We start from the raw sequence: 27,420 nt of genomic DNA, 5'->3' as shown, positions 1-27,420 counted from the left end.
CCAGAATTGCTGGAAGACGTCCCGCTCCCTACAAGACAACGCATGTGGTTCCAACACGACGGGGTGCCGGGACATTTCAGTCGTTGTGTGCGTCGATTCCTGGACCGACGGTTTCCAGAAACGTGGACTGGCAGAGGTGGTCCTGTACTATAGCCTGCCCGATCCCCAGATATGCCCCCTCTGGACATTTTTGTGTGTGGAGAGATGCGTAACCTTGTTTACGCAACTCCTGTTGCTTCAGAAGAGGATCTGGTTGCCTGGGCAGTAGCAGCAGCAGGAACAATTCCGGATACTCCTGGGGTTTTTGCCCGTGTCAGGCAGAACGTGATCCGATGGTGTAACCTTTGTTTACGTGTCAATGGAGGCATTTTTTAAAAAATGTACTGTAATTGAAATTGGGTTGTGTTAATGTGTTGTCTCTTGCTCATAAAAAAATGGAAAAGCGTTTGTTGGTTTAATTAATTTGACGCCAGAGAAATCATCCTCTACCGGTTTAAATACTCCTTATAGGAAAAAATGACATTAGGAAAAAACATTTGTTTTTATGTTCCCTATAAACTCCCAGAGTTTGTCGGTTTAAATACTTTTCACCCTGTATATTTTTGCGTCATTTATCAGAACATACATTTTACTGATTCTTATGTAATGAGAGCTGTGCATCCCATTATTTCACCAATCCCTCGTCTCGCTTGATCTTCTCCACTGTGCTTCAGAAGAAAATGTTGAATCATGTCCGTAAGAGGAAATGTACCTACCAGGATAGCCGAGCGTGTTAAAGTGCCACTTCCGGGACGGGGAGGTTCGCCGGCTCCCGATCGAATCTTCCCGGCCGATTAACGACGAGGGTCTTTGTGCCAGTCAGCCAGGATGTTGTTTGTCGGTGGTTTCCAACATCCCACTAGGTGAATGCTGGGCTAGTACCCAAGTCCCGCCTCTGTTACAGAATCCGCAGACATTCAGAAAACTTTCGCTCAATTTCACGCGAATAACACTGCACGTATATAGTTGGAGTACACGTATTCCATCACAGAGAGTAACGGGATGGTAACAGGAAGGGCGTACGGCTACCCTTTAACGTAACCATGCCAAATTCTTCATAATCATGGAGACCCTGCGTCGATGAGGAACAAAGTCACAAGGAAAGGAAGAAGATGTCAGTAGCAGGAGATGAATTCAATACTTTAGACGCGGTCAGGTCAGCAAATTGAGTAGTGCACGTTTCCAACCCACACAGATGGGAATGCAGTTTCATTTTTTCGCAAGGGGAAGATGATTAGAGTTTAACCACCCGGGGGGAGAATCTCCGGCAGGATAAAGAGGCAAAACGGCCTTTTCCTTTGTGGAAGCATTTTCCCGATATTCGAGTTAATCGACAAAGAAAATCATTATAATTTAATATATGAAGATGGCATCTGTTCTTTCGGACGTGTCCCAAAGTACAGATACCATCTTCATATAGATAAGGCTTACTGGCCAATGATCTTCTTCAGTGCGGATGCACTCACATTGCTCAAGCTCTTACGGGAATGGGCAGAATGACTGCCACGAGTAATGAGTAAAGCGGACAGGGACACTACAAACTTAGTGTGTGGACAGTAAGTTGGAAGTGTGGGTTTGTGGGTCTCACGGGGAGCGTGCCAGTGATAAGTCCCTGCAGTCGCACTATCCGCTGTGTCCTCAGTGACTCAGTCGGAGGCCGGCACGGTAGCTCAGCGTGTTTGGTCAGAGAGCTGGTTGGCCTCTGTAATAAAAAACTGAGTGGAAGGATCAACAAAACGAACTTCAACGGATGTCATGTGACGTCCGCAACGACCAAACACAACGAAAAAAAAAAAAAAAAATATGAATTCGTATAGAGCGTCTCCCATGTAAGCAGGAGATTCCAGGTTCGCGTCCCGGTCGGGGCACACATTTTCAACTGTAAGTAGGCTGTTTAGGTTTTTATGTCGGTAACGCCAGGTAGCGTTCTGTATGAAAATCACTGACTGTGCTGTGTGCAGTCTGCGGATGGTTTGCATTGTTGGAATATTCTCTATTGTAGCGTTGGGCAGTTGGGTGTGAACAGCGCGTAGCGTTGCGCAGTTGGAGGTGAGCCACCAGCAGTGGTGGATGTGGGGAGAGAGATGGCAGAGTTTTGAGAGCGGACGATATGGACGTGTGTCCGTCAGAAAAAAGGGAATTTGTAAGACTGGATGTCATATATATATATATATATATATATATATATATATATATATATATATATAAAATGATTTTTTGAACACTCTTAAGGTAAATACATTGTTTGTTCTCTATCAAAATCTATCAATTGCTAACTATGCCTATCAGTAGTTAGTGCCTTCAGTGGCTAGAATCTTTTATTTAGCTGGCAGTAATGGCGCACGCTGTGTTGCAGTAGTTTGAGTAACGAAGATTTTTGTGAGGTAAGTGATTCATGAAAGGTATAGGTTATTATTAGTCAGGGCCATTCTTTTGTAGCGATTATTGAAAGTCAGATTGCATTGCGGTAAGAAAAAATATTGTGTGTCAGTTTACGGTTGATCAGAATAAGTAAAGAGAGAAATGTCTGAGTACGTTCAGTTTTGCCCAACTGTTTGAAAATCAAATAACATAAGAGGTTTACCAGCACTGTCATTCTTAATTTTTCTAAGGGGATGTTTCACAACTGTCCCCGTTGATATTTATCAACGCCTGTAAGCAGCTAATGCTCTGGATTTCTTTCATTGTAATTTAATGTGAGTCCATTGCTTCCTGACTGTCACGTCACTTTGTCATGTGATATCAAAGCAGTGATGTAGCAGTATATGCCTCCAGTTACTCGCCACTCTGCCATTCAACACGTATCATTTCGTTAAAACTGTATATTTTTTGCTGTTTTACGTCTTCTACTATGCGGTATTTTCAGTATCTATGGCTACTTTTGGCAAATGGTATGGTTTCGAGCGAAGTTAGCTAGCCATTGCACAAGCGCAGATTCTGGATACCCAATAAGAGAGCTATAACCGTCTTAAGAAGTTTCTGCAGAATACTATGACAGTGACTGGTCTGAAATAAAGTTTTCAGTAGCACGTATTCTTGTGTAACGACGTACTATCATCTTTGGTCGTAACAAGATCTTACACTCCAACTGCTACGTTTGGAATAGGGTGCGCCAATAATCACCGTGCAAGAATTTCGGTATGCTTATTGAGAGAAGGAGATTCCCAGTTCGGTCAGTTCCGAACTGAGGTTAACGTCAACTTACTTATAGAAACTAATGTTTACCGTGGCGGCATTTGTAAGTTGCTGTTTCGTGTGGTTGCCGGTGGATCGGTCGTCCACTGACGCGTTCGTTTCACAATTGCCTTAAAAGTCGAGATGGCGATAGCTCATCCGTTTCAACTCCGTAACTATGAGACATGGTTTCCACTGACAGTAAGGGTTTGCACCCTGTACAGTTCAAAGCAGGCGGCGGTGGAACCTTCAGTTTCAACGCCCTGGTGCGACTCTTTCACCTGGACGTCGCTTCGGCGCCCTTACGTGACCCTAATCTACCCGACTAATCCTCCAGGGGACAGGAAACCTACAGTTTCATGTAGCGTCTGGAGGCTATAATTTTTTTAAAGTGCAGCTACTCACAGGGGCCCAGAGTGGGCTGTAATTATCGTATGGCAGCGAAACGTGGTAGATATTCTGGTTTCCGGTGCGTTAGTGTAGAACCGATTTACGCCGGAAAAAAGTTAGTTCCGATTGTAGTTACCAGCTGCAAGTCTGGCACCTTGAATGCAGGAAAGACAAAGAAATATTTCCATAAGTAATGGGTCAGAAACGGTATGTGGGCAGAAAAGTTCAAACAAAGGAGGAAGGCATGATGCAGACGACATTATAACCGCCAGTTAAACAGTTTGTTCAGTACGAGCACCAAAGGCATCAACGAGATGCTGTACAGCGCCAGATTTGCACCTAGTGGCCAAAATTGGAACAATTTTTTTTTCCAATGTAATGTCACCCATGTTTCACTCCCATACGATAAGTGCAGCCCACACTGGACGTTTGGGAGTAGCTGCACTTTAAATTATAGCCCTCGGTAATTCCTGGCGAATATTCACATCTCTAAGAGATGAAGTTTAGATTAAAGCCGGACTCCAATATTCCGTTTTCCGGGCTGGAATCGGACCCATGACCTTCATGTTTCCAGAAATGCGCTTACCACCACTATAGCACCAGACGAGAATTGGCAGTTTCAAGACCTTCCCTGTTGCCTTAATCAGTAATGGGTACCCCGCAAGTAAACCTAATCTCCATGTGCTTGTTCAAACAGGGGGTATTCAACAGAGTATTTCACGTGGCTCACAGAAGATTATTCATCGTTCCAGCCTAAATTAAGCCTTACGTTACACGGCGATGTTTCTATTTCAAACCAAACGGAAGTTAGTTGCTACAAACCCTTCGTGATGGTGATAAATAATAATGTCCATTGTAAGTTCATTCTGGGTGTGGAGATGCTAGATAATTTCTTTTCACGTTTAGTATCCAATTATTAGGCTACGCTGCAGCTAACCTCCAAACTGTAAGATTATGGGAAACACAGCAGTTACATACCTTAGTTGAGCGCGAGGCGGACTCTCCAAAGTTTCATATGTTTTGTGCCTTTACCCTGAGAAAAGATTTACGACTTTTTTTTATCGTAAGTCAGTTACTGGAAACATACTTGCTTATGTTGATGATCTGATTTTTTTCACAGTTAAGAGAACACAACGTATACTTTATTTTCAATAGGGCAGAGCGACACTGTATTGGTCTTTAATTTTCAACAAGGCAGTGCAATCTCAGACTGGCATTGGTGCTTCAACGATACAGAGCACCAATGCACTGGAATTCAGTTTTCAAGAAGCCCAACCAGTTTTCAACAGGCCAGATCACCCTCACAATGGCACTTATTCTTCAACAAAACAGGGCATCACTACACTGGGCTTCATTTATCAACAGGGCAGAGCACCACCACACTGGGCTTCACTCATCAACAGGGCGGAGCACCACATCACTTGGCTTCATTTATCAACAGGGGAGAGCACCACCACACTAGTCTTCAATTTTCAACAGGGCAGAGCATCAACACACTGGGCTTCATTTTGCAACAGGGCAGAGCATCACTACACTGGGCTTCATTTATCGACAGGACAGAGCACCACCATAGTAGGCTTCAATTTTCAATGGGGCAGAGCATCACTACACTGGGCTTCATTTATCAACAGGGCAGAGCACCACCGCACTGGGCTTCATTTATCAACAGGGCAGACCATCAACACACTGGGCTTCATTTTGGAACAGGGCAGAGCATCAACACACTGGGTTTCATTTTGCAATAGGACAGAGAATCAACACAAGTGGGATTTATTTTTCGCCAGGACAGAGCATAATCCGACATGCCTTCCTTTTTCAACTCGGCTTAGTAACACCGCACTACCATCTGCGTGTACCAACATTTTAGAACAATGAGCTGCCTGTTCAGCCAGAAAGGGGCGAATTGATCCAGTATATTTTTGAAGGACGTTACATTCGTCGTTGACTTTAGAAATTGCTTATTTCACTATTGCAGTTTCGGCCTTAGAGTCATTTGCAAGTGGCTCCGCAAAAGATTTTACTTCAGCACATGTCAGATTTTAAAATCGTCTGACATGTACACATGTCATCGTCAAAAATAGGCATTTTCACTGTAGAACTGGAACAACAGCAGACTATATATAAAGTGAAAGGGCCTGTGGACGATGTAATGTATACAAGTCGGAGAACTTTAAAGCATGACTTGTGCTGAAACAATATCATTTGCAGTACCACTTGAAAATGGCCCGAAGTCCGAAAATTTCAATTTTGAAATAAATAACTTCTATAGTCAGCGGTAAATATGATGCCCTTTAAAAAATTATACATGACTGAACCTCAACCATGACAAGTTTATTGGATCTACTGTTGCACCATCGGCCTCCGAGGTCGCCTTATCTCTCGTTCTACAGCAGCATCAGTGAATGCAGTAGCCCTAGGCATGTTCGCTAAGTACGGGACGAGTCTGACTACCGAGCGAGGTGGCGCAGTGGTTAGCACACTGGACTCGCATTCGGAAGGACGACGGTTCAATCCCGCGTCCGGCCATCCTGATTTAGGTTTTCCGTGATTTCCCTAAATCGCTCCAGGCAAATGCCGGGATGGTTCCTCTGAAAGGGCACGGCCGACTTCCTTCCCCGTCCTTCCCTAATCCCATGAGACCGATGACCACGCTGTCTGGTCTCCTTCCCCAGACCAACCAACCCACCAGCCGAGTCTGACTCGTCTGGATGTTCGTCGTGCGTCCAGTGGAAGGCATATTGACTTTAGTCAAAGACAAATGAAAATTTGATCCTATACGTGACCATAAAAGATACTCCAAAAATGTTTGTGCATTAGTAAAATCAGATGCTTCGTACGAAAACAAAAGCGTCAATATATTCTCTTACGATATCCGGTGAATCTTTCTTTTTCAAACACTCGTTTCAGCAACGCTACAGATTCATGCATAGCTACAAGCAAAACCACTTGCGTTATGCTATCGCAATTGAAGACACATCGTCTCACTGACGCCAAAAGGGTTATGTTCCGTAGGGTTTTATGTCTACCCCTTAATGCAGAATGTCATGAATTCGCATCATACCAAAGCTGTGCTAATAATCGGAAGGTTAACTGTTTCTGAGCACCAGCGCCGGTAGACGCTCGATTGTGCATGAAGCTACCGAAGCTTCTGACAAGTGCTGCATTCTTCTGAGTGTTTCGAGTACCTGCAAGGCGCCACGATCTTTTATTTTTATCTTGCATCTAGAAATTTAATCAGTTCCAAGAGGTTAATTCTACACTGTAAATCTTTTACATGATGGGTCTATCATCGGCATCATGTATTCAACTAGCACTGTGCAACGTTGATATTCAAGAGCTGTGAAGTTCACCTACTGGAGCGCATAACGAGACTAGCGTTAGACTAACATGATGACTGAACAATCAAGTGCCGTTAAAAGTGGGGGTGGAGGGTGCCTGCAGCGCAGTCGCCCACCCTCATCAAAGGTAGCCTTCCCACAAGAACAGAGAAATCGTGATTTTGGAGTTAAACTGGACAGCGATCTGCATGGGATGCTGCACACAGGTACCCGATACTGACGACTGTCGACTTTATGAAACCCTTTGCCTGAGTTAAATAACATAGACGTTGCTGCCTCCTCATTCGTGATCATCATCGCCTCTTAAGGACGTTACCCAAGGACACGGTGATTGTACGGGAAAACACTCAGACAGCCCCATCGGCCAATCCACACAGTTGTCTGGTAGTACCAAATACGCAAGCTCTGATACCATCCAGTACTACGGCTGTCCGTCTTAATAGGCGGGCAGCCGCTTAGAATCTGACGCCAACACACTCATTCGACATCAGTGTCAAGAAGGAAACGAGCAGGAACTTCCGCGTCCTAAGTAAGTGCAACCACGACGTGCGATCCGTAGCGACTTCGGCGGGCATGTGCAACCAGAAGTCAAAGTACAATGTAATGACGGGACAGCAATTATTAAAGAAGAGACGTACCTGTGCCGTATAGTTGTATGAACTAAACATAACGGCCCAATAATGAAAAAGAGAAAGGGGTAGGATGGAGAGAGAGGGAGGGGGGGAGAGGAGGACGCGGAGAGAAAGAGAGAGAGAGAGAGAGGTTCAAGAAGTTCGTGTACTCGGAGACATACACTATTGGCCATTACAATTGCTACACCTAGAAGAAATGCAGATGATAAACGGGTATTCATTGGACAAATATATTATACTAGAACTGACATCTGATTACATTTTCACGCAATTTGGGTGCATAGATCCTGAGAAATAAGTGCCCAGAACAGCCGCCTCTGGCCGTTATAACGGGCTTGATACGCCTGGGCATTGAGTCAAAGAGAGCTTGGATGGCGTGTGCCCATGCAGCTTCAAGACGATACCACAGTTCATCAAAAGTAGTGACTGGCGTATTGTGACGAGACAGTTGCTCGGCCACCATTGACCAGACGTTTTCAATCGGTGAGAGATCTGGAGAACGTGCTGGCTAGAAAGGCCCGTACAGGACCTGCAACATGCGGTCGTGCATTATCCTGCTGAAATGTAGGGTTTCGCAGGGATCGAATAAAAGGTAGAGACACGGGTCGTAACACATCTGAAACGTAACGTCCACTGTTCAAAGTCCCGTCAATGCGAGCAAGAGGTGACCGAGACAAGTAACCAACGGCACCCCATACCATCACGCCGGCGATGACGAATACACGCTTCCAATGTGCGTTCACCGCGATGTCGCCAAACACAGATGTGACCATCATGATGCTGTAAACAGAACCTGGATTCATCCCAAAAAATGACATTTTGCCATTCGTGGATCCAGGTTCGTCGTTGAGTACACCATCGCAGGCGCTCCTGTCTGTGATGCAGCGTCAAGGGTAACCGCAGCCACGGTCTCCGAGCTGATAGTCCATGCCGCTGCAAACGTCGTCGAACTGTTCGTGTAGATAGTTGTTGTCTTGCAAACGTCCCCATCTGTTGACTCAGGGATCGAGACGTGGCTGCACGATCCGTTACAGCCATGCAGATAAGGTGCCTGTCATCTCGACTGCTAGTGATACGAGTCCGTTGGAATTCAGCACGGCGTTCCGTATTACCCTCCTGAACCCACCAATTCCATATTCTGCTAACAGTCATTGGATCTCGACCAACGTGAGCAGCAATGTCGCGACACGATAAACCGCAATCGCGATAGGCTACAATCCGACCTTTATCAAAGTCGGAAACATGATGGTACGCATTTATCCTCCTTACACGAGGCATCACAAGAACGTTTCACCACGCAACGCCGGTCAACTGCTGTTTGTGTATGAGAAATCGGTTGGAAACTTTCTTCATGTCAGCACGTTGTAGGTGTCGCCACCGGCGCCAACCTTATGTTAATGCACTGAGAAGCTAATCATTTGCATTTCACAGCATCTTCTTCCTGCACAGCATCTTTCGCGCCTGTAGCACGTCATTTTCGTGGTGTAGCAATTTTAATGGCCAGTAGTGTACTCTATCGCGGTAGTTACGATATCCATGATCACTGAAAAACGAAGAAGAAGAAACAAGAGTGCCACTAGAGGAAAGATGATATTAACTGGAAACAACTCTCGGACCTTGCTTGTAAAGATATAGCGAATATCTTTCCCATAGCTACCGACCGGGTTCCATTCTTCTAGAAGTACGTTCTGTGCCTTTCAGTATGGAACGCCCCTCACTTTCGCACTCGTGAGCCTTTTTAAGGGCAGTCAAACAGGTGGTGCTCGGGGTCAAGGAAGTGCGACAGATCCCGGAATGGCAAGCATCCTACCGTACTTCGTTGACAGACCTTTGACTCATCACTTTCTGAAAATCGTATTGTGCTTCGAAATTTTACATTGAATGTCGTATAACATAACATGAATTGTTGTGTGTGATTGTTTTCATTCCTTGAGGTGGGGTTCAGGGTTTCGTCCCACTGAGTCCTGAACATTAAATTTAGAATATTATGGCGTAACAACAACGTTCTAGAAAGATCCCACCATCCACGAAAGACTGCTTAAGCAAATGATAAAACAGTAATGCACACAAAAAGGTAAAGAATAGCTCTGCTACTTTCCAATTTACGAACAGGAATTGCAGGTCGTAAGTAGCTTCTATGTGTAATAAGAACAGCCATTGGAGTCCCCTTGTTCAAGGAACATCCACTCCAACACGCTACATACGCTAATGTTGATCGTAAGAAAGAAGTAAAGGGAACATGAAGCTTTGATCGTATTCGTGACTGTTAGAGCTGTAGATGTCCTGCTCAGAGGTCCAGAGGTCGTGTCTCTATTTGGCCAACGCCTAAGCGGCAACAAATCTTGCTCATAATATGCAGAACGATCTACAGCGAGACATTTGTCAGTCTGTTTCCGGCACACATTCCTTGAGGCGGGGTTCAGGGTTTGGTCCCACTGAGTCCTGAACATTAAATTTAGAATATTATGGCGTAACAACAACGTTCTAGAAAGATCCCACCATCCACGAAAGACTGCTTAAGCAAATGATAAAACAGTAATGCACACAAAAAGGTAAAGAATAGCTCTGCTACTTTCCAATTTACGAACAGGAATTGCAGGTCGTAAGTAGCTTCTATGTATAATAAGAACAGCCATTGGAGTCCCCTTGTTCAAGGAACATCCACTTCAACACGCTACATACGCTAATGTTGATCGTAAGAAAGAAGTAAAGGGAACATGAAGCTTTGATTGTATTCGTGACTGTTAGAGCTGTAGATGTCCTGCTCAGAGGTCCAGAGGTCGTGTCTCTATTTGGCCAACGCCTAAGCGGCAACAAATCTTGCTCATAATATGCAGAACGATCTACAGCGAGACATTTGTCAGTCTGTTTCCGGCACACATTCCTTGAGGCGGGGTTCAGGGTTTGGTCCCACTGAGTCCTGAACATTAAATTTAGAATATTATGGCGTAACAACAACGTTCTAGAAAGATCCCACCATCCACGAAAGACTGCTTAAGCAAATGATAAAACAGTAATGCACACAAAAAGGTAAAGAATAGCTCTGCTACTTTCCAATTTACGAACAGGAATTGCAGGTCGTAAGTAGCTTCTATGTATAATAAGAACAGCCATTGGAGTCCCCTTGTTCAAGGAACATCCACTCCAACACGCTACATACGCTAATGTTGATCGTAAGAAAGAAGTAAAGGGAACATGAAGCTTTGATTACATTCGTGACTGTTAGAGCTGTAGATGTCCTGCTCAGAGGTCCAGAGGTCGTGTCTCTATTTGGCCAATGCCTAAGCGGCAACAAATCTTGCTCATAATATGCAGAGCGATCTACAGCGAGACATTTGTCAGTCTGTTTCCGGCACACACGAAATGGGCTATCAAATATAAAAGTAGCTTTCCGTGTCTCGAAATGACAGCCTTCGACAATATCATGCAGCTCGGTAAAGTCATATATTTGGTCTACGTACAATGTTACACACACCATCGTAAGGAAAAGATATTCGAGGTCAGTTGGTGACCAATATCCAGCCTATGCATGCGTAATTAGTTTAGCTGAAATATTTATCTGATCAGTTACTGATTAAGAATTCTGACTTAAGTATAATGTCAATGATTCTTGCTCACCTGGTGGAATTATGTCTTTTATCTTATTATTCGTCTTCGACTCGACCCAGTCATTTATTATTTTTCTTGCTTGTGGTTCTTGTAGGAAATCAACTTCTTCTACTCCAGCCTTGAACCTAATTGCTGACTGATTAAACCCTTCTTTGATGCCATAACCCTCTTTCAGAAATATCCTGTTGGCTATGTCAAGCAGCACGTCGTTACTGTCCTGAAACAATATTCAGTCGATATTATGACAATAACACAAAGAATTTCATTGTCACCATATACAGAACAACAGCACACATGGCACTATTATGCAATAAACACAGCAGATCTGAAATACAGGGCTGTTACATCAAACTTTCAGTGTGTAGCTGCTGTCGAATTCTACGACTAATTCCGAGTTCTAATATAATGACTCACCTTGGCTAAAATAATCGTATGAAGAAACGGGGAGTGTGCCAGAAAATACCTACGATCACAATGGTTTGTGCTTTATACAATGCACTAGGTGTTCCGAATTCCTTGTGTTCATTTTCTGGGGTAATTTTAATTTGTATTTATTTACTTCTTGAAAGAACTAGCCTCTAGCGGAAGTACATAGCTGTGACAACAGATCATGTATGAAAATGAAAGGCAACTTAGCACAGTGCCAGAAAATTTGTCACTACATGTGGAAAGTAACATTGCATGATTTTGTACTAAGGAATGCTCTTGAGCCTAACACTTCACAACAAGGAGTACATGTTTATGTAGAGACGAATATCACTCAAATGGAGAGTTAGGTTAAACAGAGGTTCCTTACTGAGTTGTGTTATAGTCTTGTATTAAATGTTTCATACATTGAACAGGGCCGTAGAAAGCTTGTGCCGTGCGGTCCCGCCTGGAGCACCATTGAAAAATCTCGCCACTTTCCGTGAGGGGCGATGCGGTCTGGGAGGATCGAGTATGTTTCACATTATTTTTTGCAGGAACTGACGTAATCGTGACCTAGGGGCGGTGTGGTGAAGGTGAACAAAAACGACGCTATCGATCTGTCAATCGCTATAGCGCCGAGTTGATGTTTACGGGTGTGCTAGTGAGAAGAGCATTTCGCAGAACTCTTTCCAGGAATGAGTTTGTGGTTGCGCAACGTACGAAGTATTTGTGACAAGGTAGAATATGAGTTTTTCTGTTAGGTTGTTGACCAATTGCACAACTGGAAATCACTACATATTCGAAAATAAAAAGCCAGATAATTATTTGATCCTTCGTTCTCTAATCAGACGGAAATTTTAAATCATTAATGTTGTGGATTGGCCAGAGCGCCAACCCACAATGAGAGGAAGCCTAAAGGCACGCGTTTAAGCTCACGCAGGATGGCGTGAGGTCTGGAACAGGACAATGTCTTGAGACTAGCAACAAAGGTACGTAGCTTCTGGAATACTTAACTTTAATCCATTATTGGTGAACATCGGTCTGACAGTACATGCATCACAAGATAAATAGCAAATGATAATGGCGCCTTGCTAGGTCGTAGCAAATGACGTAGCTGAAGGCTATGCTAACTATCGTCTCGGCAATTGAGAGCGTAATTTGTCAGTGAACCATCGCTAGCAAAGTCGGCTGTACCACTGGGGCGAGTGCTAGGAAGTCTCTCTAGACCTGCCGTGCAGCGGCGCTCGGTCTGCAATCACTGATAGTGGCGACACGCGGGTCCGACGTATACTACCGGACCGCGGCCGATTTAAAGGCTACCACCTAGCAAGTGTGGTGTCTGGCGGTGACACCACAATTAACATACGTGTATTACAGTCATAACGAAGTCCGAGACTGTGCTTAACGCATAGCATGTGGTGGTTTGCGAACTCACATCGTTTCACTCCATAAACCACTACGTTATCCATTAAGCAAAGGCTTAATCATGCGAATGTTACCTCAGATCTTACTTGTCATAATAGCTCTTAAAGCATTGTATTGTTGCTGTGTTATTAACTGACGTTGAATGCTACGGGTGACGCGTTTGTGATACATTTTCATTGCGCCATTGCTTTGAAAAAGCATACGGCGCCATACACTCTACTAAGTACAGTTCACACGCGTTGACAAAAGTCGATAGTAGAAAGACCACAAGTGACGTCACGAATGCAAAAGGTAATGTGAAGTCTACTCGACATGCAGCCTTGGAGGGAAGGGGAGGGGACCAGATTAGAGTTGTTGCCGGTGGCTGGCATCTCACACGCAATTGTCGGTGTGCTTTTGTAGGGAGAGTGAAAGAGTTACGTCTTCCTGGTCCATTTAGTGTCGTGCGTTCGGGTAGCGAGTATAGCTCCACACGGAGTGGTTCCGCTGTGACTTGCGAGCGTCGGTTAGGTACACATGTGTCGGGTGTGCGGTGATAGTCCAACAGTTAGAATTCTTCCTGCGGTCGGCACCCACAGTCTTATCAGAGCTGGTTCGTAGTAACTGTCAATAGCATATATGTCCACAGCTCGTGGTCTAGTGGCCTGCGTTGCTGCTTCTGGATCACGGAGTCCCGGGTTCTATTTGCGGCCGGTCGGGGATCTTCTCTGCCCGGGAACTGGGTCTTCGTGTTGTCCTCAACATTTTATCCTCATCATCATCATTCGCGACAGTGGCTAGATTGGACTGTGTAAAAATTGGGACTTGGTCAGGGCACCGATGACTGCGCAGTTGAGAGCCCCACAAACCAAATCATCATCAATAGCATATGGCTTCGTCGTTGTTGGTATCATGCATTCGGGAATCGGGTACAGCTCCACTACGAGTGGTTCCACTATGACGCGTGATCGGTAATGTGGAACACACGTGTCGCTTGTTTCTCTAGTTCAACCATATGAAAGATATTGGACGTATAATTTGGTTGTCTGTTGTGTTGCATTGGCTTGTGTTAAGACTGTGTAGATACTGTTTGAAGTCTGGTTGGTCAGTGTCTTGGAGATACGACACGAGTAATATGTACTGACGAAGAAATACACTCCTGGAAATTGAAATAAGAACACCGTAAATTCATTGTCCCAGGAAGGGGAAACTTTATTGACACATTCCTGGGGTCAGATACATCACATGATCACACTGACAGAACCACAGGCACATAGACACAGGCAACAGAGCATGCACAATGTCGGCACTAGTACAGTGTATATCCACCTTTCGCAGCAATGCAGGCTGCTATTCTCCCATGGAGACGATCGTAGAGATGCTGGATGTAGTCCTGTGGAATGGCTTGCCATGCCATTTCCACCTGGCGCCTCAGTTGGACCAGCGTTCGTGCTGGACATGCAGACCGCGTGAGACGACGCTTCATCCAGTCCCAAACATGCTCAATGGGGGACAGATCCGGAGATCTTGCTGGCCAGGGTAGTTGACTTACACCTTCTAGAGCACGTTGGGTGGCACGGGATACATGCGGACGTGCATTGTCCTGTTGGAACAGCAAGTTCCCTTGCCGGTCTAGGAATGGTAGAACGATGGGTTCGATGACGGTTTGGATGTACCGTGCACTATTCAGTGTCCCCTTGACGATCACCAGTGGTGTACGGCCAGTGTAGGAGATCGCTCCCCACACCATGATGCCGGGTGTTGGCCCTGTGTGCCTCGGTCGTATGCAGTCCTGATTGTGGCGCTCACCTGCACGGCGCCAAACACGCATACGACCATCATTGGCACCAAGGCAGAAGCGACTCTCATCGCTGAAGACGACACGTCTCCATTCGTCCCTCCATTCACGCCTGTCGCGACACCACTGGAGGCGGGCTGCACGATGTTGGGGCGTGAGCGGAAGACGGCCTAACGGTGTGCGGGACCGTAGCCCAGCTTCATGGAGACGGTTGCGAATGGTCCTCGCCGATACCCCAGGAGCAACAGTGTCCCTAATTTGCTGGGAAGTGGCGGTGCGGTCCCCTACGGCACTGCGTAGCATCCTACGGTCTTGGCGTGCATCCGTGCGTCGCTGCGGTACGGTCCCAGGTCGACGGGCACGTGCACCTTCCGCCGACCACTGGCGACAACATCGATGTACTGTGGAGACCTCACGCCCCACGTGTTGAGCAATTCGGCGGTACGTCCACCCGGCCTCCCGCATGCCCACTATACGCCCTCGCTCAAAGTCCGTCAACTGCACATACGGTTCACGTCCACGCTGTCGCGGCATGCTACCAGTGTTAAAGACTGCGATGGAGCTCCGTATGCCACGGCAAACTGGCTGACACTGACGGCGGCGGTGCACAAATGCTGCGCAGCTAGCGCCATTCGACGGCCAACACCGCGGTTCCTGGTGTGTCCGCTGTGCCGTGCGTGTGATCATTGCTTGTACAGCCCTCTCGCAGTGTCCGGAGCAAGTATGGTGGGTCTGACACACCGGTGTCAATGTGTTCTTTTTTCCATTTCCAGGAGTGTAGTTTGCACGTTCCCGAGACATTGACTGGAAAGTATCTCGTGTGTGGGCTGTGCGCAATACCAGTCACTTAACGAATACTGGAGGTACCACTGTTGGTTAGCTGTCAACTTAGTGGCGTGATGTGTGAACATGTTGCCTATGAGAGCTGTGTCCAACACAGTATTATATTTGTCTGGTTATATTCTTGTTTACTATGATCTTGTTGTTCCTGCCTCTACGAGCGGCGGCAAGTTTAGTGGTGTCGCCGTCGTGTTCTCGTTGTTAATTTAGTGATGATATGTCCATTGATTGTTATGTTGTTTCATAATTGGTGTTGTGCATTTTAAGTGCCTTTAAATGTCGAGGGCCTTGTGGCTTGTTGTATGGATATGGTTTATGCTTGTTCACGTTGTTTGCTACGTGCGCCTCTATAGTTATTTAGTTTACCTCGTGTAGTACTGAAGGAACAGCGGACGTGTTTGTTGTCGTCGTCGTCCACTTCTCTCTGTGGCGGTACTTACAATTCTGTAGTAAAGTCCTGCACCAAGAATGGTTCTCACTTGGTGATAATTGAGTAGCCTAAAGCGCTCCTTAATACTATAGCACGTGTGATTTTCTGTTATGGCTAGTGCTTGTTAATTTATAAAGAGGTTCGTTCACCAACTTAATCTGAAGTCCTGGTTTAAGTTGGTTAAGTAAGAGCAGTCATTGTTACAAGGGCCTGTTGCCATAGTCCCGCGCGGGATTAGCCGAGCGGTCTTGGGCGCTGCAGTCATAGACTGTGCAGCTGGTCCCGGCGAAGGTTCGAGTCCTCCCTCGGGCATAGGTGTGTGTGTTTCTCCTTAGGATAATTTAGGTTATGTAGTGTGTAAGCTTAGGGACTGATGACCTTAGCAGTTAAGCCCCATAAGATTTCACACACACTTTTTTTGCCATAGTCCCAAGTGGCGCGGGGCTAGTAAAGATACTAAACCTGAGTTCACTAGTTTGAGAAACCATGGGTGTGAAGTACAGCGGCCGCTGTTTATTTGCTATGTGTACTAATTTGGATTACTAACCGAAACGTTAACTATGTGCCTGTTCGATGGTGAATGCTCGTTTGTGTCCATTCTGTGTGCTGCTTTGTAATTTTCAATATTTAAAGTGACCAGATTTTCGTTAATGCATTTATGGTTTACTTTTATGGCAACGCGCAATGGAATGCTCAGTAATAAATATGAAGAAGTCATAAGTTGTTACGGTTTTCTGACTAAATTTGTGATAATGCTTAAGTAACGCTTTGCTGTGTGACTCAGTCTTTTTTTTTTTTTCCACCGGACAGTGGTGTTGTGCCATGCAGTGTGACCTTGTCAGTCTTTAGTTGTCAGTGTGACGTAGTCAGTTTTCAGTTCTCTTTTACAGAGCATGATACTTCCGTCTTCCTGCGTCATGCTCCGTCGGCAGCTGATGGGGTGCGTGCTATCGTTGCCACCCACGCCGCATCACCACTGCTGGTACAGGTCATCGTTTCCAGCACCTGGGTCAACGAAGCGACGCCAGGCGCCTAAACGGCCGACGCATCCGGCAAGCAACTCCCACGCTCTCTGCACGTCTAAAAGCTGAATCCACTATGAAATTACAGCAACGTTCCATTTTATAGAGACAGTAAAATTAAAACCGAGCACCTGCCATAATGGGATCATGGAATGGTTGCATTCAAACTTAATCATCACAGGCGTCGAGACACTTATCCCACTGGAAGATGAAATGATCATTTCCTAGAATGAGATTTTCACTCTGCAGCGGAGCGTGCGCTGATATAAAACTTCCTGGCAGATTAAAACTGTGTGCCGGACCGAGACTCGAACTCGGGACCTTTGCCTTTCGCGGGCAAGTGCTCTACCAACTGAGCTACCCAAGCACGACTCACGCCCCGTCCTCACAGCTTTACTTCTGACAGTACCTCGTCTCCTACATTCCAAGCTTAACAGAAGCCCTCCTGCGAACCTTTGCAGGAGACGAAAACTGGCAGAAGTAAAGGTGTGAGGACTGGGCGTGAGTCGTGCTTGGGTAGCTCAGTTGGTAGAGCACTTGCCCGCGAAAGGCAAAGGTCCCGAGTTCGAGTCTCGGTCCGGCACACAGTTTTAATCTGCCAGGAAGTTTCATATCAGCGTACACTCCGGTGCAGAGTGAAAATCTCATTCTGGAAACATCCCCCAGGCTGTGGCTAAGCCATGTCTCCGCAATATCCTTTCTTTCAGGAGTGCTAATCCTGCAAGGTTCGCAGGAGAGCTTCTGTTAAGTTGGGAAGGTAGGAGACGAGGTACTGACAGAATTAAAGCTGTGAGGACGGGGCGTGAGTCGTGCATGGGTAGCTGAGTTGGTAGAGCACTTGCCCGCAAAAGGCAAAGATCCCGAGTTCGAGTCTCGGTCCGGCACACATCATTTCCTAGTTCGTAAAATAGAAAAGAAAACTGAGGATCTGCTAGATGATTATCAGTTTGGCTCCAGAAAAAGTAAAGGCACTAGAGAAGAAATTCTGATGTTGCAGTTGATTATGGAATCAAGAATAAACAAAAATCAAGATACTTGCATAGGTTCCGTTGACCTGGAAAAAGCATTCGACAGTGTCAGATGGTGCAAGATGTTCGAAATTCTGAGAAAAGACATGTAATATACAATAAGTACAAGAACCAAAAGGGAAGTGGACGACCAAGAACGAAGGGTGGAAGACAGGGATGTAGTCTTTCGCCCCTACTGTTCAATCCGTACATAGAAGAAACAATGACGGAAAATGAAAGGAAAGTTCACGAGTGGGATTAAAATTCAGGGTGAGAAGATATCAATGATACGATTGGCTGATGACATAGCTATCCTCAGTGAAACTGAGGCTGCGTTTTATTGTCAGGACACTTAGAAAATGTAACACACCTACTAAGGAGACTGCGTACACTACGCTTCCCCGTCCACTTTTAGAATACTGCTGCGCAGTGCGGGATCCTTACCAGGTAGGACTGACGGAGTACATCGAAAAAGTTCAAAGAAAGGCAACACGTTTTGTATTATCGCGAAAAATGGGAGAGAGTGTCACAGAAATGATACAAGATTTGGTCTGGAAGCCATTAAAAGAAAGGCGTTTTTCATTGCGACGGTGTCTTCTCACGAAATGCCAATCACCAACTTTCTCCTTCGAATACGAAAATATTTTGTTGACACCGACCTACATAGGGCGGAACGATCACCACGATAAAATAGGGAAAATCAGAGCTCGCACGGAAAGATACAGGTGTTCATTCTTTCCGCGCGCTATACGAGATTGGAATAATAGAGAATTGTGAAGGTGGTTCGATGAACCCTCTGCCAGGTACTTAAATTTGATTTGCAGAGTATCCATGTAGATTTAGATGTAGAGACTGAAGAAGAATTACAGGATGTGTTGAATGGTCTGAACAATGTAATGAGTATCGATTATGTTTTGAGAGTAAATCGAAAAAAGACGGAAGTACTGAGAAATAGCAAAAGTGAGAACAGCAAGAAACATAACAATAGAACAGGGGATCATGAAGTAAATGAAGTTAAGGAATTCTGCTACTTAGGCAGAAAAACAATGCTTGACTGACAGACCAAGGACGACATAAAAGAGACTAATGCTGGCAAAAGGGTCATTACTGGCCAAGAGAAGTGTACTAGTATCAAACATAGGCCTTAATTAGAGGAACAAATTTCCGAGAATGTACTTTTGGAGCATAGCATTGTATGGTAGTGAAACATTAGGTTCCTTTCGGAGCATGCTGATGCATTAGCTCCATACCTAACAATCATATACAACCGTTCGCTCGACGAAAGATCCGTACCCAAATACTGGAAATTTGCACAGGTCACACCAATATTCAAGAAAGGTAATAGGAGTAATCCACTAAATTACCTCCACTGAATTACCTCGAAGAAAACACAGTGAACATGGGTTTAGAAAACATCGTTCCTGTGAAACACAGCTAGCTCTTTATTGATATGACGTGCTGAGTGCTATTGACAAGGGACTTCAGACCGATTCCGTATTTCTGGATTTCCGGAAGGTTTTTGACACTGTACCACACAAGCGGCTCGTAGTGAAATTGAGTGCTTATGGAATATCGTCTCAGTTATGTGACTGGATTTGTGATTTCCTGTCAGAGAGGTCACATTTCATAGTGATTGACGGAAAGTCATAGAGTAAAACAGAAGTGATTTCTGGCGTTCTCCAAGGTAGTGTTATAGGCCCTTTGCTGTTCCTTATCTATATAAACGATTTGGGAGACAATCTGAGCAGCCGTCTTCGGTTGTTTGCAGGTGAAGCTGTCGTTTATCGACTAATAAAGTCGTCAGAAGATCAAAACCAACTGCAAAACGATTTAGAAAAGATATCTGAACGGAAAAGTGGCAGCTGACCCTAAATAACGAAAAGTGTGAGGTCATCCACATGAGTGCTAAAAGGAACTCGTCAAATTTCGGTTACACCTTAAATCATTCTAATCTAAAAGCCGTAAATTCAACTAAATACCTAGGTATTGCAATTACGAACAACTTAAATTGGAAGGACCACATAGAAAATGTTGTGGGGAAGGCTAACCAAAGACTGCGTTTTATTGGCAGGACACTTAGAAAATGTAACAGACCTACTAAGGAGGCTGCCTACACTACAATTGTCCGTCCTCTTTTAGAATACTAGTATGCGGTGTGGGATCCTTCCAGATAGGACTGATTTAATGCCGTCTTACCTCCCTGAGTGGCAGCAGCAGCGCTTATCGATAATAGCACTGTCGTACTATCTTTGGTGTGACCGCTAGTATTTCCGGGTGGTGGTGGTGTGTGTGGTGGTCAGTCAGTTGGAACTTGGAACACAGCAGCGAGGAAGTCACCGTGGTGCGAGGTCAGGCCGGGACTGCTGGCAGCATGCACGTGCTGTTGGATCGTGAGGCGGTAGCTGCGATAGCGACAAAGTTCCTTGCCCACCGAACCTGGACGCTGAAGTTGAGTGATCAGTTAACCTGTTATGAACCTCAACTATTGTGACAGCTCTTCGTTCATTTGCGGGTTGTTGCTTCCTGGGCCATTCGGGCTAGCAACGTATGATGTGTTGGAGTCGGCGAAATCTTGCAGTCGTCTTCCTATATTGTGATTAATTATTATATTGACTGTTACTTGCCAGTGAAGTGCACCAGCAGTATTTTCTGCCCTGTGGCTGTTGACGCCCCAGTTACCTGCCCTGGTGGTTAGTGTACTTTTCCAGCAATGTGCCTTTCCTCGTCATGCTGATGCTGTCTAGCCATGCGGGCTAGCAGCAACGTATGATGTGTTGGAGTTGGCGAAATCTTGCAGTCGTCTTCCGATATTGTGATTAATTATTAAATTGACTGTTACTTGCCAGTGAAGTGCACCAGCAGTATTTTCTGCCCTGTGGCCGTTAACGCCCCAGTTACCTGCCCTGGTCATTAGCGTACTTTTCCAGTAATGTGCCTTTCCTCGTCATGTTGATGCTGTCTGGCACAGTGAGTAGTTCGACAGCCTTTTAGGTTGTTTGGTTCATATTTTGCTTAGAGTGGTTATTGTTCCCTTGGCTGTTTTTACACGCCAATTTCTGAAAACGTACTGCTGGACGTATCCTCGTACTCGGCCAACATTTTCCATCTTGTGTCATTGGTCAGATGGAAGGGAATTGGTTAAATTGTTGGTCGGTCCTTGGGCCATCCCTAGTTTGGGTTGCCATCCGAGAATTTTTTTTATCAGAAGGAAGGGGTTTATTTTAAATTGTTTGTCTGACATGGTGTTCCAGCCTTCACCCATTGTTTCAAATCTGTTTTTGGCCTTCAGCTGTGCAATGAGTTAATATTTCATTAATTGGGCTTTCAGCTGTTCTAATGTAGGTTTAAAAAGAATTTCTTGGTTAAAAAAATTGTATTAATGTGTTTTAATTATAGTTGTCCTTCAGACATGCAGTGTAGGCCTTCAGCCGCTAATTGTTTTCAATTACATGTTTTTTTAGTTAAATTTTTACCTTCTATTTTTAATTGGTTTTGATTTCTAAGCCAGGCCTTCAGCTGTTCTTGTTTTTCATGTGGTTTTGGGCCTTCAGCCCAGAATGCATCTCAAGTTTCCTTTAACTTGGCCTTCATCAGTATTGTCTAATTGTGATCTTTTAAAGCAATATGTAAATAAGTGGTTCTTAGAAAAATAAAGTTGTGTGTTTGATTGTGCAACTCACAGTAACTGTTTATGGTCCTATCCACAATCGTAACCTTATCCCGTGCGCTCTCTGAGTACCTACCAACCAGGTTTCAGTCTTAATGCGTGTTCTCATTTCCCAGTGGAATAAAAGTTTTAACGGGTGCGATTACTTTTGAATGGAACCGTTCCATGGTTGCGTTGTTGCGGATGTTCGGCTTCCATGTGACTTCCTCTTGAAGGTCACCTAGTGATCCATTTACAGACATACCTGACACTGAAACATCTTGGGCTTCATATAGGGTGTTATGTATGTAATGATAATTCCAAGTCATCTGATCACATTGAAAAATAAAGCATATTCTGTCCCAGGCAGTCCACACTGTTACTGGTAACTGTGAGTATTCAAAAGCTCGTTCAGCCATGAGGATCTGAACATATTACGGTTTATCTCGATTTCATATCTTATTCCTCATTCGTTTTTAGTACTAACTTGCCCTCCTTGTTCTCCTGCTCCTGACGCAGAGAAATTGAACTTTTTATCATCGTTGTTTTGCTTCTCTCATTCTGTTTCATACGAACATTAATATTCACTAAGCCTTAGTACCTCATATGGTTTTGCAGAATAAAGACACAATATGTGTAATACTGTCAACAGTAATATCGCACTTACATTAAAACAGACAGTTTTAACAACGAAAATCACAGTGTGGAACAGAAATCTCGGTTCGGGGGCCCATGTTTCGGTATTAAGTCCAGAGATGTAAATCTTCGGCAGAAATAGCTGTCGTAGGTACGAAAAATAATATAAGAAATTTAAGGAGCTGATTCGAAGAGTCGAATTAACAGGGAGAACCAAAAATTCATGTAGTGTGACGCCACAGTGTGATACCTTGCATACTAACAGTACGAAAATGTCTCTAACAGAATGTCGTCGCATTTGGTAGAAAAGAGAAATTAAAGAATGGCAATTTTTCGACATTACAGTCGTATGTACGAGAAGTATGTTCATTCAATAGGGCGTAGCTGTGCTATTTACTTAGTGCAATAGGAAGAGTTTTGCATTAGAATACTTGAGTTAGAAGAGTCTTGGTGAACTTTTTTATTTTATAATTTTGATTTGCCGAATAAGGATGTAGTATATACTGTTTTTAATACTGTATATACTGTTTTTAAACTATATGTATCCAACTCTTATAGATTCTGTAACGTGAAACGTAACTATTACCGGTCAGATATTTCAGAAATATTCATGGAGAGTGCTAATCAGTGAATATTTTACCCATCATAGGCCAGAAATAGCTTCCAAACTTATCAACGTGTAGATATTAAATACACGTGCTACATCCAATAAGAGCGACCATTTGTAATATTTCCAGCACAATATTAATGATAACATGTCTTTCAGAAAACATTCATTATCTTTAGTAAACTTTATGAGACACTACCCAGTGAAATTTCCAGTGAATTTTATTTCAGTAATAAGTGCTGTACGTAAAAACTGTGGGTACCTGATCCTGTTATTATCCTCAGTGATTGTCATCTACTTAGAGCCCCACCCCTTTCCAATTAGTGAGTACCAGAGTGTCGTTGTTTAAACAGCTAAAAGAAAAGTAATAATCATTGCCGGTTTTGTTTGTTTGCTAAAAGGATAAACGAAGTAAGTAATGATGAAGCCTCATTGTTGTCCAATAGTAGTCAAAGGCAATGTCTTTGTTGCTAATTGTGTGAAAACAAAGAAAAGTAACCTAAAATCGGAGTAATTCTGGCAATTTCAGTTCAAAGAAAGGAATAAATTACGTTCACGTATTTTATATATGTATCTATTGTAGTAATATTATTTTGTACTCGGTTGGTTCGTATTTTGGCGATGTTAATCTGTTGAAAGCTAACAGGTGCTTATTTGATCCAGTAAATTTTCATAGTAAGTACCATTTTCAAAGTTCGTAGCTTGCCATATCCAGGATATTAGAGCGCGTTAATCTGAGGTTACGTAAATTACTGTCGTAACACAACAACTACCTCCAGTCGATCATTTACTCCTGCATAACTAGTTTAAATACTCTCTTAAAATTAACGTATCTGAGTATTAAGACAGCTGATTTCTATATTCAGTATTATTTTGTAACATAGTGTGTTCTCAGAAACGTGTGTCAATTTTCTGTCGCCACAGGTACACCCAAACATTTATGTTTTCATTGCCGTCCGAATTATTGATCAAATATTGGACAGACAGTGTCCCATTGGAATAGCGGCCGTATTAATTTCTGTATTACTTCAATTCGATTTGTTATAGACTCTTTGAGTCAAGTGATCCTCCTTTTGTTTCGTATTTTACGTGAGCAGTCGCACTGTTTAAGTATTAAACCAAATCTAAATAAGTAGAGAGTGAGGGAGTAGAGTAGGTTGCTCATAACAACTTGTTGTGCACTTCTCTCCACTAGCCGGTCACAAATTTCTTCGGAGACGATAGCTTTGTCCAAAATCAAATGCATTAGGCATACGTCATCATGGACATGCAAGTGGTGTATACAACATTTCGTGTACATGTGATAGGATCTACATCGGAACTACAAAGATAAGTGTGAATACGCGGTTGAAGGAACGTAAAAGTATTTTCCGTTAACATCCAAGAGATAAATTTTAGCTACAGTGCGACGAGAGGAAATTATGCCTATAACAGCTATAAACATTATCTATCCGACATATGAAAAAACAGTGAAATAAAACGATGATAAATATTAATTATTTATATAATATTTTATGATGTAATTGGACATATCGATGTGTATCATACAAAGACAATTATAATTGTAAATTCCTTTTATGATCTGCGTTTGTCTTCCTTTGTTTTTACCTTTTTTTGGTTGGTTTTTGTAGTTGCGGACGCAATACGCATATCAAACTGAGGTCTGTTAAGAAATTATAATAATTTCTTAATTATTACTTGAGTATAGAATTCGTTATTATTATAAATATGAGTGAATAATTATTTGTAACTTTAATTCCTCTCTCAATAAGCCTTATTTGTGTTAATTAATTCTTTCCACTGCAAGGAGCTCAGCCATTGATGATAGCGATTTGTATCGCGTTTTTATCTGTGTTTCTTACGAAAGTATCAAAGGTTTGCTTGATGAAAATTAGTCTAGGTAGTGCACAATACGAAAGTAAAGTTCAATAAGCATTTCAAATACTTATCCTGTTAAAAGGAAATTTGCTCTAACAATACAAGGTCTCTACAGCGGTAAATTCAGATTACGCAACTCTGCAGACATAAATGCCGAAGGCAATAAAAATGTGTTAAAATAAATGTGCACCGGTGGTTCCGAACTCATTTTAATGAAAATAATTCGAATCAGATTGGTTCTTAAAAAACAGTGCCCATAGCCCGATCCATATAACAAACTATTCTTGCTGATGTATGGAGCCGAAATTAATTACGCACGAGTTGCGAAGAATATTGTTTCAGGTAACACACGTCAGTGTTGTGCGCGGCTGATATTCGGTGGTTTTAATGATCATTTTGCTGAAAATAACTGTTTCCATCATAATCAACAGTCGTATTGAATCTGTTGTGTGAACTGTGATTTAGTAAAACCTACACAACTTACAGACAACATTTTAACACAGCCTTAACTTGGAGTTCCTTGAGCAACTTGACCAAATCTTTAGCCGGGAGAAAAAATTATTTAGTAATTACTCACTTCAATGAAATAAGATTATCATTTCCATTTACAAATTAGTTAAATACCAAACCATTGAATAACACAGCGAACGCCACAGCCGACTAGCGTAAACAGACAAGACAGGTGTGGCGGAACCTGCTCTTCAGCCGGGCGATCACGTAGTGAAATTTTCGGAAACTGATGTCTTATGCCCTATGACGAACTGTTATCCACGGCTATATAGAGAAGCCACTGAAATATATAAACATGGGGATAATTTTATCAGAAAAGAAAAAAGCCATGAAACTCAGCGATATATGGACAGTGGCGCTACAGAATCGATGATAAGTTTTTATCTTTGACGTACCATGATTTATAGTTATATTTTATCCTTGACGAGGTTTATCTCTGCTATCACATGAAATCCAGACCATGCCCACTTTCCACGGTATTTAGGCCGTTCTTCGACGTACAAGTCGTCAGTCGGCAAGACTCATCACAACCAGGAGTACCTCTGAAGATGTCCAACGTAGCTTTGAACGAAACGTCAGGGATAGAAGAGTTCCATACAACCCGGAAGAGTTCTCGGCAACTCTCGTTATTATCCCCCGGAACCTGACTCCGTATGGCTACATCAAATTCTGATGATTCGATATGTCGCGCTGCCATTCATGAACAGCATTCCGCAGGAAGTGATTGCCGACTGGATGACGCTCCGCCAAATACCGATGTTGTAATCCAACATGCTCTATAAAATGTCTACATGTTGCCTTGGCTCGCTCTAACACTAGGTCTGTTTCCAGGAGAGCTATTATGGGACATTATCGGGCAACTCCAGCGTCATCCACAAACAACATTATCCGTCCCAAGCACAACAGTGATTGAACTCCACCAAACAAACGGACATCCAGGAGCTGTGCAACACAATGCAAGCACGTTTGCATGCTTGCATTCAACGTTCTGACGGCTACACCGGTTATTAATGTACCAGCATTTCACATTTTGAATGGCTTATCTCGCCCTTACATTCAACTGTGCTTGTGCAATGTTAATCACATGAACTGCTACCTAAACGTATATATTTCCAAAATTTCTTTACTCTACGTTAATTATTCTTTGCTGCTGTTATTTCTGTTTTCGTCAGATTCTCCAGATCTGTACATGCTCTTCAAAACTGCGTTAAACGCAAATAAGAACAAGCAAACATGCACTTACTGTTGTTTAGAAGCGAAAATTTACAAATTTTGCCTCTACCACACTAAGCCAGCTGCCTCATTAGGTATTACTGAAGTCACATTTACAGAAACAGTTTTAAAACGTGTATCAAGGAGAATGATTTCCATTCTTCTGATATTATCGGATAAGTGATCTGCGTGCATAAGTCCCTTGCACAAGCATTACTCACCTGTAATCTGTTCATTACAGCCCCAACACCATCCTCAACGACAGCTCTATCCTCTGGTAGGCGCAGTCCTCTGGCAATCTCTTTGGCAGTATTGCCTTTGGCTCCAAGAAATGTCAGCGCGAGAATTACCTGTATACTGATAGGAGAGAAGAACAGGTTTCCTGGCTCTGCTGCCAAAACCTAAAAATGAACACATGTGTCACAGTCTATATATTAACGTAATTTTAAGACCCGTTTGCTATGAGAGTTTAAGACTGTAAATCCTAAATGTCTTCATAGACATTACTAGAATTAATGATAGAATATAAGGAATAAGGTACGCTATCGACTGCAAAATACTAACGCGAATTCGTTACATAAGAATGGTAAAACTGGTAGAAGCCGACATCGGGGAAGATCAGTTTGGATTCCGTAGAAATGTTGGAACGCTTGAGGCAATACTGACCCTACGACTTATCTTAGAAGATAGATTAAGCCTACGTTTCTATCATTTGTAGACTTAGAGAAAGCTTTTGATAATGTTGACTGGAATACTCTGCCGGCCGCAGTGGCCGTGCGCTTCTAGGCGCTACAGTCTGGAACCGCGAGACCGCTACGGTCGCAGGTTCGAATCCTGCCT

The 27,420-nt window shown here is 43.6% G+C and overlaps 1 protein-coding gene across 1 annotated transcript in view; it reads right to left on the bottom strand.

The window, feature by feature from the left end:
• LOC124593787 (serpin B3-like) overlaps nucleotides 1–27,420 on the bottom strand; it is a 213,418-nt gene that overhangs the window by 173,581 nt on the left and 12,417 nt on the right. Inside the window, exons 3-4 of the mRNA XM_047132136.1 lie at nucleotides 26,802–26,981; nucleotides 11,192–11,399 (exon numbers count right to left, since the gene is read on the bottom strand). Of these exons, the coding sequence (XP_046988092.1) occupies nucleotides 11,192–11,399; nucleotides 26,802–26,981 (388 nt within the window). The remainder of the gene's footprint in view (nucleotides 1–11,191; nucleotides 11,400–26,801; nucleotides 26,982–27,420) is intronic.

The sequence above is a fragment of the Schistocerca americana genome, chromosome 2 (assembly GCF_021461395.2).
Source record: "Schistocerca americana isolate TAMUIC-IGC-003095 chromosome 2, iqSchAmer2.1, whole genome shotgun sequence".
In the NCBI taxonomy this organism is placed as follows: Eukaryota; Metazoa; Arthropoda; class Insecta; order Orthoptera; family Acrididae; genus Schistocerca; species Schistocerca americana.
Note: the sequence above shows the minus strand (reverse complement) of the source record. Positions and strands in the feature narration are given on the sequence as shown.